This window comes from Bos grunniens, chromosome 18, assembly GCF_055505025.1.
Source record: "Bos grunniens cultivar Pamir isolate PY7600 chromosome 18, Bosgru_T2T1.0, whole genome shotgun sequence".
Classification (NCBI taxonomy): Eukaryota; Metazoa; Chordata; class Mammalia; order Artiodactyla; family Bovidae; genus Bos; species Bos grunniens.
In genome coordinates, this window is record NC_141182.1 from 40,179,185 (window position 1) to 40,193,943 (window position 14,759).

The 14,759-nt window shown below is 41.4% G+C and overlaps 1 protein-coding gene across 1 annotated transcript in view; it reads left to right on the forward strand.

The window, feature by feature from the left end:
• HYDIN (HYDIN axonemal central pair apparatus protein) overlaps nucleotides 1-14,759 on the forward strand; it is a 339,719-nt gene that overhangs the window by 190,486 nt on the left and 134,474 nt on the right. The window contains 1 exon segment of the mRNA XM_086351674.1: nucleotides 6,822-6,965. Coding sequence (XP_086207800.1) covers nucleotides 6,822-6,965 — 144 coding nt within the window.

Below are 14,759 nucleotides of genomic sequence, written 5' to 3' on the forward strand. Positions count from 1 at the left end.
AATCAATGGGAATCCTGTTAGACCCACACCCCACAAGTGTTTTTTCAACTTCAGAGGCCAGTACACATTCAACTAAAAATTCCTAATCTAAGCCTACATTCCTTTGAAAGGTGAATTGCCATGGAAATTCTATTTCCATCATTTCTGATGTATAAGACCAAAATGAAGGGATATTCCATGGACTGAAAATGCATTTCAGTCCATCATTTACTCTACATAGGTAAAATTGACATCATAGTACAGAAATGGATGGAGAAGAATTTTTGATAATTACAGTAACCAGTTAGAATAGCTACCCATTTTTGATTGGCATGTCCTGGGCGTTGAGCCATGTTCATTACACACATTTCCCAGTTGTCCCTCACAACAATCTATGTGGGAAGCTCTGATATCTTTCCTGTGATATACAGGAGGAAACTGAGAGACAAATTAAGCTATTTTGTAGATCACCTAATACTGCTTGAAAATCATTGACTTAAACTATTTGATTCACATTCTTTAATTCATGTGCTTATACCTGTATAAGACTTTATGTGCCATTAAGGGTGAGCAGTAAGTGGGGGAGGCCCAGGACAAGGAAGAGATGGTATGATTGCTGCTCAGGGCAGGGGGCAGGCATGGTTGCGAGGAGAGGGAGATATCACAGCAGGACTCAGCCTACTCCTAGGCAGGTTTCCAGCAGAAAATTATTTACTATTCAAAACAGGTATGTGTGGAGGGCTATGTTGGTGCTGAAAATCTGACATAGTCAAAGCTGAGACACACTGGTTGAGGTTACAGACTGTAAACAAACTATGAAAATTTAATTATTTAAATGGCAGTCCTAAACAGTACTATGAAGAAAAGATACAAGGTGCAGTGAGAGCATGTGTCAGGAGACATGACCTTATTTGTGCATGAGGTAATAGATGACTTCCTTGAGCAAACACATCAAGTTGGGACTTGAAAAACAGCAGTCTGGTGATGAGAGATGGAGAGAGAATTGTAAGGAACAGCACATGCAAAGCGCCTGAGTCAGGAAAGAGCTTGGTCAACATAAAAAAGCTGGAAGTCCACCTTAGACAGAGATTATGCCAAGAATGACAATGAAGTCCATCTGGAGAAGTGGGCAGGGGCCAGATGTGTGTGGCATGACTGGGACGTGTGTTGTGAACTTTGGGATTTGCTCCGGGTGACCATTGGAGGGCTTTGGGGAAGGGAGCGACATGGTCAGATGTATTCATTGAAACAGGCCACTGAGTGGAATATGTATCCAGACCTACTGTGTGCCAAGCCCTGTGCTGGGTCATAGAGATGCAACAGTGAGTAGTCCCTCCCTGATGAACCTCACAGTCAACAGGGAAGACCAAGCCTTAAGGAAGATCCCACAGGTATGATCTGTGCTGTCATACGAAAGGTCTGGGTGTGGCAGTGTCTACCTAGGTCGTGAGGGAACCAACTGGGATTCCTTTTATTAAGAGAGGCTTGAAGGAGTGTGTTCAGAATCATTTGTTCTAGTAGCGTGTTCTGTAAGATTGTTCATATTAAATAAATACCTGTTGAACACCCACTATGCATAAGGTGCTCTGCCAGGAGATGAGTAAGAGAGCTTATTGGCTATATGCTCTATGAGATGTATTAACACGATTCAATTCAAGTCAACAAATAATGTGTCAGCACTTAGAGACAAGCGAAAACTCTAACATTTCACAGACTGGTGGAGAATGAAGAAGAAGTAGGATTGCGGTTTCAGTTACAGGATGCTAAACTGACTTTGTATCAAGAGATACCTGAAATAACAGGCAAGTTTGGCCTTGGAGTACAAAATGAAGCAGGGAAAAGGCTAACAGAGTTTTGCCAAGAGAATGCCCTGTTCATAGCAAACACCCTCTTTGAACAACACAAGAGATGATTCTACATGTGGACATCACCAGATGGTCAATACCAAAATCAGATTGATTATATTCTTTGCAGCTGGAGATGGAAAAGCTCTATACAGTCAGCAAAAACAAGACTGGGAGCTGACTGTGGCTCAGACCATGAACTCCTTATTGCCAAATTCAGACTTAAATTGAAGAAAGTAGGGGAAACTACTAGACCATTCAGATATGACCTAAATCAAATTCCTAATGATTATATGGTAGAAGTGACAAATAGATTAAAGGGATTAGATCTGACAGACAGAGTGCCTGAAGAACTGTGTGTGGAGGTTCATGACATTGTAGAGGAAACTGTGATTAAAACTATCCCCAAGAAAAACAAATGCAAAAAGGCAAAATGGTTGTCTGAGGAGGCCTTACAAATAGCTGAGAAAAGAAGCAAAAGGCAAAGGAGAAAAGGAAATATACACCCATTTGAATGCAAAGTTCCAAAGAATAGCAATGAGAGATAAGAAAGCCTCCCTAAGTGATCAATGCAAAGAAATAGAGGAAAATGAAAGATTAGAAAAGACTAGAGATCTCTTCAAGAAAATTAGAGATAACGAGCAAGGGAACATTTCATGCAAAGATGGGCACAATAAAGGACAGAAATGCTACAGACCTAACAGAAGCAGAAGATATTAAGAAGAGGTGGAAAGAATACACAGAACCATACAAAAAAGATCTTTATGACCCAGATAACCACAATGGTATGATCACTCACCTAGAGCCAGACATCCTGGAGTGCAAAGTCAAGTGGGCCTTAGGAAGCATCACTGTGAACAAAGCTAGTGGAGGTGGTAAAATTCCAGCTGAGCTATTTCAAATTCTAAAAGATGATGCTGTGAAAGTGCTGCACTCAAAATGCCAGCAAATTTGGAAAACTCAGCAGTGGCCACAGGACTGGAAAAGGTCGGTTTTCATTCCAATCCCAAAGAAAGGTAATGCCAAGGAATGTTCAAACTACTGCACAATTGCACTTATCTTACATGCTAGCAAAGTAATGCTCAAAATTCTCCAAGCTAGGCTTCAACAGTATGTGAACCTAGAACTGCCAGATGTTCAGGCTGGATTTAGAAAAGGCAGAGGAACCAGAGATTAAATTGCCAACATCTGTTGGATCATAGAAAAAGTAAGAGAGTTCCAGAAAAACATCTACTTCTGCTTTATTGACTATGCCAAAGCCTTTGACTGTGTGGATCACAACAAATTGTGGAAAATTCTTAAAGAGGTGGGAATACCAGAACACTTTCCTTGCCTCCTGAGAAATCTATTTGCAGGTCAAGAAGCAACAGTTAGAACTTGACATGGTACAACAGACTGGTTCCAAATCGGGAAAGGAGTACATCAAGGCTATGTATTGTCACCCTGCTTATTTAACTTTTATGCAGAGTAGATCATGTGAAATGCTAGGCTGGATGAAGCACAAGCTAGAATCAAGATTGCTGGGAGAAATATCAATAACCTCAGATATGCAGATGACATCACCCTTATGACAGAAAGCAAAGAGGAACTAAAGAGCCTCTTGTTGAAAGTGAAAGAGGAGAGTGAAAAAATTGACTTAAAACTCAACATTCAGAAAACTAAGATCATGGCATCTGGTCCCATCATTTCATGGCAAATAGATGGGGAAGCAATGGAAACAGTGAACGACTTTATTTTCATGGGCTTCAAAATCACTGCAGATGGTGACTGCAGCCATGAACTTAAAAGATGCTTGCTCCTTGGAAGGAAAGCTATGACCAACCTAGAGAGTGTATTAAAAAAACAGGAACATTACTTTGCTGACAGGGGTCCATCTGGTCAAAGCTATGGTTTTTCCAGTAGTCATGTATGAATGTTAGAGTTGGACCATAAAGAAAGCTGAGCGCTGAAGAATTGATGCTTTTGAACTGTGGTGTTGGAGAAGACTCTGGAGAGTCCCTTGGACTAAAGGGTGGTCAAACCAGTCAATCCTAAAAGAAATCAGTCCTGAATATTAATTGGAAGGACTGATGCTGAATTTTCAATACTTTGGCCACCTGATGTGAAGAACTATCTCATTGGAAAAGACCCTGATGCTGGGAAAGATTGAAGGCAGGAGGAGAGGTTGATGACAGAGGGTGAGATGGTTTGATGGCATCACAGACTTGAGTTTGGGTAAGGAACAGGAGATGGTGATGGACAGGAAAGCCTAGCGTACTACAGTCCTTGGGGTCGCAAAGAGTCGGTCCATGGGGTCGCAAAGAGTTGGTCCATGGGGTCGCAAAGAGTCGAACACGACTGAGAGACTGAGCTGAACTAAAACTGACTTTATAGTCTCCCTGAGACACAAAGAAAATACTACAAGAATTGCTGCTGCAGCTATCAAGTTTTCATTGCTGTTTTAAATTCTTCCTTTTTTAAAGTAATCAGGAAGGATATTTACTGGTGACAGCTGCACCAAATTTGGTGGCATCATATTTTCTCTAAATGTAGCCATTCAGAGAAAATTCAGTGAAGATTTATTGAATAGTTACTCTATACAATGTGCAAGACATTGCAGTGTATGCAGCTTAGTTTCTTATTAGATTGTTTTTTCCAAAGCTCATAAACATATGTGGATAGTGTCCCTTTTCTTTTCTTTATTTTCTTAAGCCATATTCCTGTTTAAATGTCTTTTGTTTGGATTTATCACTGGAATAAAACAGCAAATATTTTGAATGTGACAGTAACTTGTTGAACTAAGAAATGAATTGAGTCATAAGGCCCTGTTTGTTTTTGCCTTTCTCTACTTCCTGCCAAATGTCACAAGTTTGCAATCTGCCCCACTATGGTATTTTTCATTGTTCATTTCCTGCTCACATTGAATCCGTATCAGGGGCAATGAAGAAATGTGACTTCATTACCCAGGATGTGCAGGAGACCTGTTAGGTCTTGGTATTCAGGTTTAATTGCATAATACCCAGTTATCCATTCTTGTCTCCTTGTTTTCGGCTCAAGGCAGTATCTGATTTAGCACATTAGACTATAATGATACCAAGCCTGCCTATGAGAAGAATTTTTCTATAACCGTTTCCTCAGTTTTGATCTACTGTGTAACTGTTGTACCATTCATAAGCCACAGAGATGAAACCACATCTCTGTGGGATTGAAAAGGTCATTTGAAACTAGCAGTCAGTTTGCTTCATGAAGTCCAGCAGCAAATCCTGTCTGCTGATATTTGGCGAGACAAACAAGCCAGAAGGGGTCATTTTAAAATAGAGCATGTTCTCCGTGCATCGACTCTTTCTCATCACTGTCCTCTAAATGGCCTCTTGCCAAAACAACCGAGTGTGGCTTTTTCTCTTCAAAGTTACCTGCAGTGACCCAGCAGGCTGGGAGGAAGGTTGAAGGTGCTGCTCCATCCCTCCCCAACTTGTAATATGCAGTCTGCGAGTGTACAGTGAACCCAGGACCCATGTCACCATGTTAGAGGGAGAGGAACAGTGGCAGCTTCTCTTGGGAGGTTTGAACACTGAAGGAACGTCAGGCATCCACAAAGGGCTAGTGGGGTGCAACTGAGGCAGAAGGCTCAAGCCAACTTTATGGACCGAACATTGTGTCCCTCCAAAATTCGTATGTTGATGCCCTAATTCCTTATGTAGTGTTGTTAGTGGGCTTTGAGAGTATAAGATCATGGAGGTGGAGCCCTCATGAATGGAATTAGTGCCCTTATAAGAAGGGACAAGGGAGATGATCTGTCTCTCAGCCATGTGAGGACACAGTGAGAAGACGGCTATCTACACACCGAGAAATAGGCTCACTCCAGACCCCGGATGTGCTGGCACCTTGATCTTGGCCTGGCTAGCCTCCAGAACTATTAGACATCAATGGCTGCCGATTTAAACCACTCAGTCTGTGATACTCATTACAGCAGCCTGAACTGACTAAGGCATCATGGACACCGGTCACCCTAGCTCCCTCAGAAAGCCCAGTAGAGGAAAGACTATGCTGGACAAAGGAGCAGAAACAGAGAAAAACATGGAATCAGGGGCATTTACCTTAAATTCAAACAAGAAGAAAAAGCAAATCAAAACATTGAGGCCTGGGAAAAATAAGCTAGAGTTGTTGGAGGAGACAGGGAGTGAGAGGGAGCTTGTCGTTGGAGGCCAGAGACTAAGGTTTCCGGTCCCCTCCTACTGATATTAAAGGACCCCCTTTCCAAGATACATAAGGAATAATGTGGATCCCAGAGTCAGAAGGAGAAAACTACAGTCTGAACAGAAACTTCCAGTTCAAGATCCATTTCTGATGCTTTCTCCAGTTGAAAAGTGAAATTTGATCTAAGAGAGTGAAAGGTGCTTCTAAATCACCTCTCCCAGTGTTATCAGGAAATTTTATAGAAAACAGTTATGAGCATTTCTGATATAGCAAGGTGAGTATATTTGCAAATTGGGTGTTTTAAGCATGAAAAAAATACTGTGTAAGGAAAAAATGTTTTATTCATTATAGTGGTGCATGGATTCTTCCTTAAAATACCACTAACTTTTTAAACTTTTGTTTTATGATGCTGTGGAAGCTTCAGTAGTAGTGGTTCTATTCAGAGGCATGGCTTATCTAGGGTTTTTTTAAACCAGGTAACAAGGAAGTAAAACAATCTAATCTGTATTTTCTGGCTTAACGTAGGATCATTTCTAGTGAGATAGATAGATAGATACATACATAGACAACTCTATACCTGTATTTTTATCTATATCAATCCCTTGTTAATGTATGGTAGACCATGGAGACATGAATCTATGTAATATATAGATACATATTACCTATATTTAGATAGATGGGTGGATAGATGGAGATAATATAAATCCATACATCCATAGATATAAACAGAGAGAAGGCTAAATCAGCTGTTAACAATGAATATCAGACCTTTGTTGCTAAAGGCTTACTGTGGTTTGTTTCCTCTTTTTTTTTTTTTTGCAGAAACCTAACACTATCCTAGAACCTGAATACCAGCCCTTGGCCATAAAGAACATTTCCACGCTGCCTGTGAACTTGTTGCTCTCAACAGGTGGACCCTTCTTTATCTGCGAGACTGATAAATCCCTACTGCCCTCAACTCCTGAGGTAACTAGACAGAGGATGTCTGAACTCCCAGCGGGGAGCCATGTGTGTGATAAAGGAAGAGAACAGTATCAGTGCACTGCCAAATGTCAGTCCAGAAAAAAGTGTAAAGAATCTTGGAAACAGAGAGGAAAAATCTAAAATAAGTCAAATTTCGGTATCAGTTGGTAGTAAAGCTATTATTAATGATGTAAGAACTTCTCACTGACTATTTTGATCCTTCCTTTCCTGCCTGTGATGATGAAGCTGACCTTTAGAAAACAGTGACTTCCCAGCAATGAGAGAAAAGATCTTAATGTCCCTCAAATTTGACCAAAATTCAAAGCCCAGGCCCTGAACCAGCCAGCACATCTCCAGATACTGAGAAATGGGAACCAGGCCACAGGAGGAGGCTGTGAGCTCCCCTGGCCCACCGTCTGGGGATGTGGTGTTCCCTGAACAGTCCCACGAGATCATCCATCCTTGGCTGGATGTGCGGACACCAGAGGGAATGACTGGGCCCCGCAGCAGGTGGTGCTGCAGAGGGAAGAGGATTGAAGGAGAGGGCAGCCCCACACTCCATCGTGTTCAGTCTCTCAGGGGGACAGCTAATGGAGAAATGAGATGGAGGAGACAGGAAGGGCAGGCAGGGTAGAGGGAGCCTGTGACTGAAGGATGTTTGCTGTGGAACATGAGTGGAGATGACTGAGACATGGAGACATGCTTGGGGAGACAAGTGTTTGTGGGAGATGGGGGATAAGCCAGTGGATGAGAGGGTATTGCAGACAGACTGCACCGCCGCCCTCCCCCGCCCTTCCTTCCTCACTGACTCTTTAGGGTCTCATTCAAGCATGACTGCTGGGAGGGGGAAAACAGCTGAGGTCTTTGAACAGAAAAATAAAAGGAGAAGATGATTATAAGCAAGAGGCAGATGAAAATCTCCTGCGAGGGAACCTGTGCAAAGAAAAACACAAACAGGGAGTTTTCTACAGCCTCGGAGAAATGACAGACGATATAACCTGTCTTTAAAAAGAGCTCAAGGACAAGATACAAAGGTTCAAAGAGGAGACCAAGAGTGGACTGAAGAGCAGAGGAAAACAAATGGATGAGAATGAAAATCCAGGCACGAGCAGTTTTCTCTGTCTTAGGTCAGACCCCATCTTGTACCTCTTGAAATCTTAATAAGATAAAAGTAGAAATGTTCAAAAGGAAAGCCACCCAGAATGATAAAATGAAAGAAGAGGGTTGGTGTAACCAATTAATGAGAGATTTAAATTCTATAAGATAGAATGAGGAGGGGAGTGGGTAGACAAAAAGGCAAAGATGTAAAGCATAGGAAATTCTCCAGTGAGGCAAGGCAGTGTGAGTCCTTCAGCCCAGGTAGCCTGGGCTGAGAAGCACCAGCTGTGAACACAAGGGACCCTGTGTGCACCAGCCAGCTGTCCTGACCAACTCCACTCAGAAGACATGGGCAGCGGGCTTTCATCCCAAGATATAAAGATAAATGCTCTTCTGCAGAGAAACTCATCAAAATGTTCCGGGAATTTAATGTGCCCTGTGTCAGTGTCGATACGTCAGAATAATCCCTGGTATCTGAGTTGTGTGCAATGCCTGATCATCCCCTCTCTGACCAAAAAAGCTCTTCCGTAGACCCATCCTGCTACCGGAATTGAGAACTGGTGGCCTTGGGACTGTTGGAACACCAGAGTGGGTCAGGAACAACTGTTTCTTGTAATAAATCGTGTAGTACAGTTCGACCTTTTATATTACTTGCACATGTAACTTTAATAAAAGCAATACATATAATTTTGGAAATAACTTCTACAAATCAACAGGAAAAGTACCAACAACCCAGTGGAAAAACAGGCAAAAGAAATGAACAGAGTCCACAAAATGAAAACAGCTCTTAAATATATGAAAGTATGTCCCACTTCACTCATGTTAGAAAAAATGCAAGTTAAAATGACTATGAAACACATTTTTTCCTATCAGACTGGTAAAGAGCAAAAATTGGATGATGCTGTATATTAGGGGGCATGTAGAAACAGGCACTGTGTTGGGGAAGTATACAGTGGAAGACAGTAGAGCTCTCGCTATCAACATTTTAAATGCCCATACCCTCTGACCTCGTCATTCTACTCCTAGGAATTTATCCTATAGACATAGACACAATATACAAGATAATATATATACAAGGATATTCATTGCAACATTGATTATAAGAACAAAAGACTGGGAGTCAATATCTGTCCATAGAAAATTGCTTAGAAAATGATGGCAGAATTTTATGCTGGAATAAAACGCAGCTATTGAAAAACAGTGAGGCAGCTCAGTATGCACCGATGAGTGATCCCCCAGTGGAAAAAGCAATGTGCAGAACAGGAGTGCATAGTATGCTATCATATATGTAAAAAATAAAGGAATACATGTTATTTTATATTCATGTAATATCTTTATGTTCATACAGGGACAGATAAGACACTTGTGTAATCATAAGCGCCTCAGGGGAGGGAAAGAGTTCACTTGAGTTACAGGAGGGGAGATGGGCTTAACATGGTTTTCATTGTCCTGTCTGTTCAAAAATAATGAAATATTGTTTTAAGATTAAAAAAAAAAAATAAGGCCACACTTTGTCCTGGAACAAAATGATGTAGAATATTCAACAGGTAGATATATCTTAGTGAAGTTACCAGTCTTACGATTGACCAAAGAATTCAATGGCTTCTAAAGAGAGGAGACCCACCAAGGAAAGATTTTAGACTTACCTTAGACTTCTCCACACTTTCTTATCAATTCTGTTGATCATAAAAGGATGATAGTTCAGTTCAGTCACTCAGTCATGTCCGACTCTTTGCGACCCCATGGACTGCAGCATGCCAGACCTCCCTGTCCATCGCCAACTCCTGGAGCTTACTCAAACTCATGTCTGTTGAGTTGATGATGCCATTCCACAATCTTATCTTCTGTCGTCCCCTTCTCCTCTCACCTTCAATCTTTCCCAGCATCAGGGTCTTTTCCTATGAGTCAGTTCTTTGTATCAGGTAGCCAAAGTATTGGAGTTTAAGCTTCAGCATCAGTCCTTCCAATGAACATTCAGGAGTGATTTTTAGGATTAACTGGTTTGATCTCCTTGCAGTCCAAGGAGCTCTCAAGAGTCTTCTCCAACACCACAGTTCAAAAGCATCAATTCTTCGGGGCTCAGCTTTCTTTATAGTCCAACTCTCACATCCATACTAGACTACTGGAGAAACCATAGCTTTGACTAGACGGACCTTTGTCAGCAAAGGAATGTCCCTGCTTTTTAACATGCTGTCTAGATTGGTCATAGCTTTTCTTCCAGAAGCAAGCATCTTTTAATTTCATGGCTGCAGTCACCATCTGCAGTGATTTTGGAGCCCAAGAAAATAAAGTCTGACACTGTTTCCATTGTTTCCCCATCTATTTGCCATGAAGTGATGGGACCAGATGCCATGATCTTCGTTTTCTGAATGTTGAGCTTTAGCCAACTTTTTCCACCCTCCTCTTTCACTTTGATCAAGAGGCTCTTTAGTTCTTCTTCACTTTCTGCCATAAGGGTGGTGTCATCTGCGTATCTGAGGTTATTGATATTTCTCCTGGCAATCTTGATTCCAGCTTGTGCTTCCTCCAGCCCAGCGTTTCTCATGATGTACTCTGCATAAAGTTAAATAAGCAGGGTGACAATACATAGCCTTGATGTACTCCTTTCCCGATTTGGAACCAGTCTGTTGTTCCATGTCAAGTTCTAACTGTTGCTTCTTGACCTGCATACAGATTTCTCAGGAGGCAGATAAAGTGGTCTGATATTCCAATCTCTTGAAGAATTTCCCACAATTTGTTGTGATCCACACAGTCAAAGGCTTTGGCATAGTCAATAAAGCAGAAGTAGATGTTTTTCTGGAACTCTCTTACTTTTTCTATGATCCAATGGATGTTGGCAATTAGATCTCTGGTTCCTCTGCCTTTTCTAAATCAGGCTTGAACATCTGAAAGTTAATGTTTAACTTACTGTTGAAGCCTGGCTTGGAGAATTTTGAGCATTACTTTGCTAGTGTGTGAGATGAGTGCAATTGTGCAATAGTTTGAGCATTCTTTACCATTGCCTTTCTTTGGGATTGGAATGAAAACTGACCCTTTCCCATCCTGTGGCTACTGACGAGTTTTCCAAACTTGCTGGCATATTGATTGCAGCACTTTGACAGCATCATCTTTTAGGATTTGAAATCGCTCAACTGGAATTCCATCACCTCCACTAGCTTTGTTCATAGTGATGCTTTCTAAGGCCAACTTGACTTCACACTCTAGGATGTCTGGCTCTAAGTGAGTGATCACACCATCATAGTTATCTGAGTCGTAAAGATCTCTTTTATATAGTTCTTCTGTGTATTCTTGCCACCTCTTCTTAATATCTTCTGCTTCTGTTAGGTCCATAGCATTTCTGTGCTTTATTGAGCCCATCTTTGCATGAAGAGGGCTTCCCTTGTGGCTCAGCTGGTAAAGAATCTGCCTGCGATGTAGGAGACTTGGGTTCGATCCCTGGGTTGGGAAGATCCCCTGAAGAAGGGAAAGGCTGCCCACTCCAGTATACTGGCCTGGAGAATTTCATGGACTGTATAGTCCCTGGGGTCACATAGGTCTCCAGTAGCTGGCCGTGATTGTACAGTGGTTAGTACTCGGTGTTGTGGCCACAGCAACCTCGGTTTGAATCTGAGTCACAGCATTGTGACAACAATGGCACAGCAAGGGGCCTCTCTTTTCAAATTCCTTTGGGGCTTCCCTGGTGGCTCAGATGGTAAAGCGTCTGCCTGCAATGAAGGAGACCTGGGTTCGATCCCTGGGTCAGGAAGATCCCCTAGAGAAGGAAATGGCAACCCACTCCAGTACTCTTGCCTGGAAAATTCCATGGACTGAGGAGCCTGGTAGGCTACAGTCCATGGGATTGCAAAGAGTTGAACATGACTGAGCAACTTCACTTTCTTTCACACTGCATGAAATGTTCCCTTGCTTGGTATCTCTAATTTTCTTGAAGAGATCTCTAGTCTTCCCCATTCTATTGTTTTCCTCTATTTCTTTGCATTGATCGCTGAGGAAGGCTTTCTTATCTCTTTGCTTTTCTTTGTAACTCTGCATTCAAATGGGTATATCTTTCCTTTTCTCCTAACCTTTAACTTTTCTTCTTTCCCCAGCTATTTGTAATGCCTCCTCAGACAACCGTTTTGCCTTTTTGCATTTCTTTTTCTTGGGTATGGTCTTGATTCCTGCCTCCTGTACAATGTCACAAACCTCCGTCCATAGTTCTTCAGGCACTCTGTCTATCAGATCTAATCCCTTGAATCTATTTCTCACTTCCACTGTATAATCGTAAGGGATTTGATTTAGGTCATACCTGAATGGTCTATGGTTTTCCCTACTTTCTTAAATTTAAGTCTGAATTTGGCAATAAGGAGTTTATGATCTGAGCCATAGTCAGCTCCAAGTCTTGTTTTTGCTAACTGTATTGAGCTTCTCCATCTCTGGCTGCAAAGAATATAATCAGTCTGATTTTGGTATTGACCATCTGGTGATGTCCATGTGTAGAGTCTTCTCTTGTGTTGTTGGAAGAGGGTGTTTGCTATGACCAGTGTGTTCTCTTGGCAAAACTCTATTAGCCTTTTCCCTGCTTCATTCTGTACCCCAAGGGCAAATTTGCCTGTAACTCCAGGTATCTCTTGACTTCCTACTTTTGCATTCCAGTCCCCTGTAATGAAAAGGACATCTTTTTCGGGTGTTAGTTCTAGGTTTTGTAGGTCTTCATAGAACCATTCAACTTCAGCTTCTTCAGCACTATTGGTAGGGGCATAGACTTGGAAGACTGTGATATTAAATGATGCCTTGGAAACGAATGGAGATTATTCTATTGTTTTGAGATTGCATCCAAGTACTGCATTTGGGACTCTGTTGACTATGAGAGCTACTCCATTTCTTCTAAGGGGTTCTTGCCCACAGTAGTAGATACAATGGTCTTCTGAGTTAAATTCGCCCTTTCCAGTACATTTTAGTTCACTGATTCCTAAAATGTTGATGTTCACTGATATGTAATAACTGGCATTTATATACCCTACACTATGTGCCAGGCACTGCTGTGAACATATCACCAATATATTAACTCATTTAATCCTCTTAGAAAAGAGTTAGGTACTATTACTGCTCCTGTTTTACAGATGGAGAAACTAAAGACTAGGAAAGACAAGCAACTTCGCCCAAGTTCACAGAGTAACTAACTGGCAGAGCCAGAATTTGAACCCAAGCAGTCTGGCTCCAGAGTCCATGATCTTACAATTAATAGCTCTTAAATAAGAATTTTTCATAATTTTAAAAGTGAAAACATGATTTTTAAAATAAATTAGTCTAATTCCATTTTTGTAAAATTTTATTTATCCATTCATCATGTCTGGACTAATGTTTTACCAAATATGATCTCTGAGAAATAATATCTGGTGAAATTTTGGATAAGTTTGTGACTTCTTCGTGCTTTTGTATTTAAACACTAAGCATTACAATGCCTAGTGCTGCAGGTGCCATGGTCTACAAGAATGGCTTCTAAACTGTGCCAAGCCACCTGTGCCAAGTGGCTGGCAAGGCTCTCAGAGGAGATTAGCCAACTGGGGAGTCATTACCCTCTCTCTGACTCTTCAATCAGGTAATTGGTTTTATCCACTGAAGCCATCTGATCATGTCAGTGAAGCACACGGTTAAATACCTGAACCTTAAAACTCAGTGGAGAGGAAAGTGCTCTGTAAACAGATTCGTTCTTGTGCTGTATTCTTCCTGACTTCCTCAGGGCACTTTCTACAAAACCAGGAGGTGGCTTTCATGCCAATTAAATGTGGGGAATAAGGGATTCCTAAAAAAGCGAACTCAGGGCCAGGCTTTCTATGGGAAGGTGTTTCTATGGCCTTGGTATCAAGGAACACATGGGGATTTGAATCAGAGAAGAGAACAAACACAATCTCCTGAACAAACTCTGTACAGCTCTGGAGTGTCATTTTAAGTTGAATAGAAAACAGCGGAAAGTGAATAACACTGTGCTAAGTGTTAGAATTGCAGACGTTAGAAAAGAAATTAAATTACCTAATCTATCCCTTTCTGGGTCACCGTCTACAGAACCGCCGCCCCCCCCCCACCAGTCCTTTAGAAAAATTTTCTTAAGCAAAGAACATTTCCCACTTATCTAGGAAGAGCGTTTTGCAATCTAATTTATTTTCAGTTTTTATATTATTTTCAGAATATTTTATAATAGCTATTCATTGCAGACTTTCCTTTCTCAACTCCTCAGCCCTTAGAACCTCACAACGTTTATCAAAATCTCTTCTTTCAAATCATTTTTCTCCAAACTTTTCTTGCTTTCATTTTCAACTATTGAAAAATATGTGTGTGCATAGAGATTGAGATAGAGATGGATACATACAGATATTGCTATCAGTATGTCAGCTGTTTATGTAAACTGTGGATGCATGGTTATGGATAAAGTGTGTGTGTGTATGTGTATATATATATTTATATATATGTGTGTATGTATGTATTTCTTACTAATGTGTGTGTCTGTCTGTATGTATATGTATGTGTGTGCACATCAGTCAGTTTAGTTCAGTCGCTCAGTTGTGTCCGACTCTTTGCAACCCCATGAATCACAGCATGCCAGGCCTCCCTGTCCATCACCAACTCTCGGAGTCCACCCAAACTCATGTCCATTGAGTCGGTGATGCCATCCAGCCATCTCATCCTCTGTCATCCCCTTCTCCTTCTGCCCCCAATCCCTCC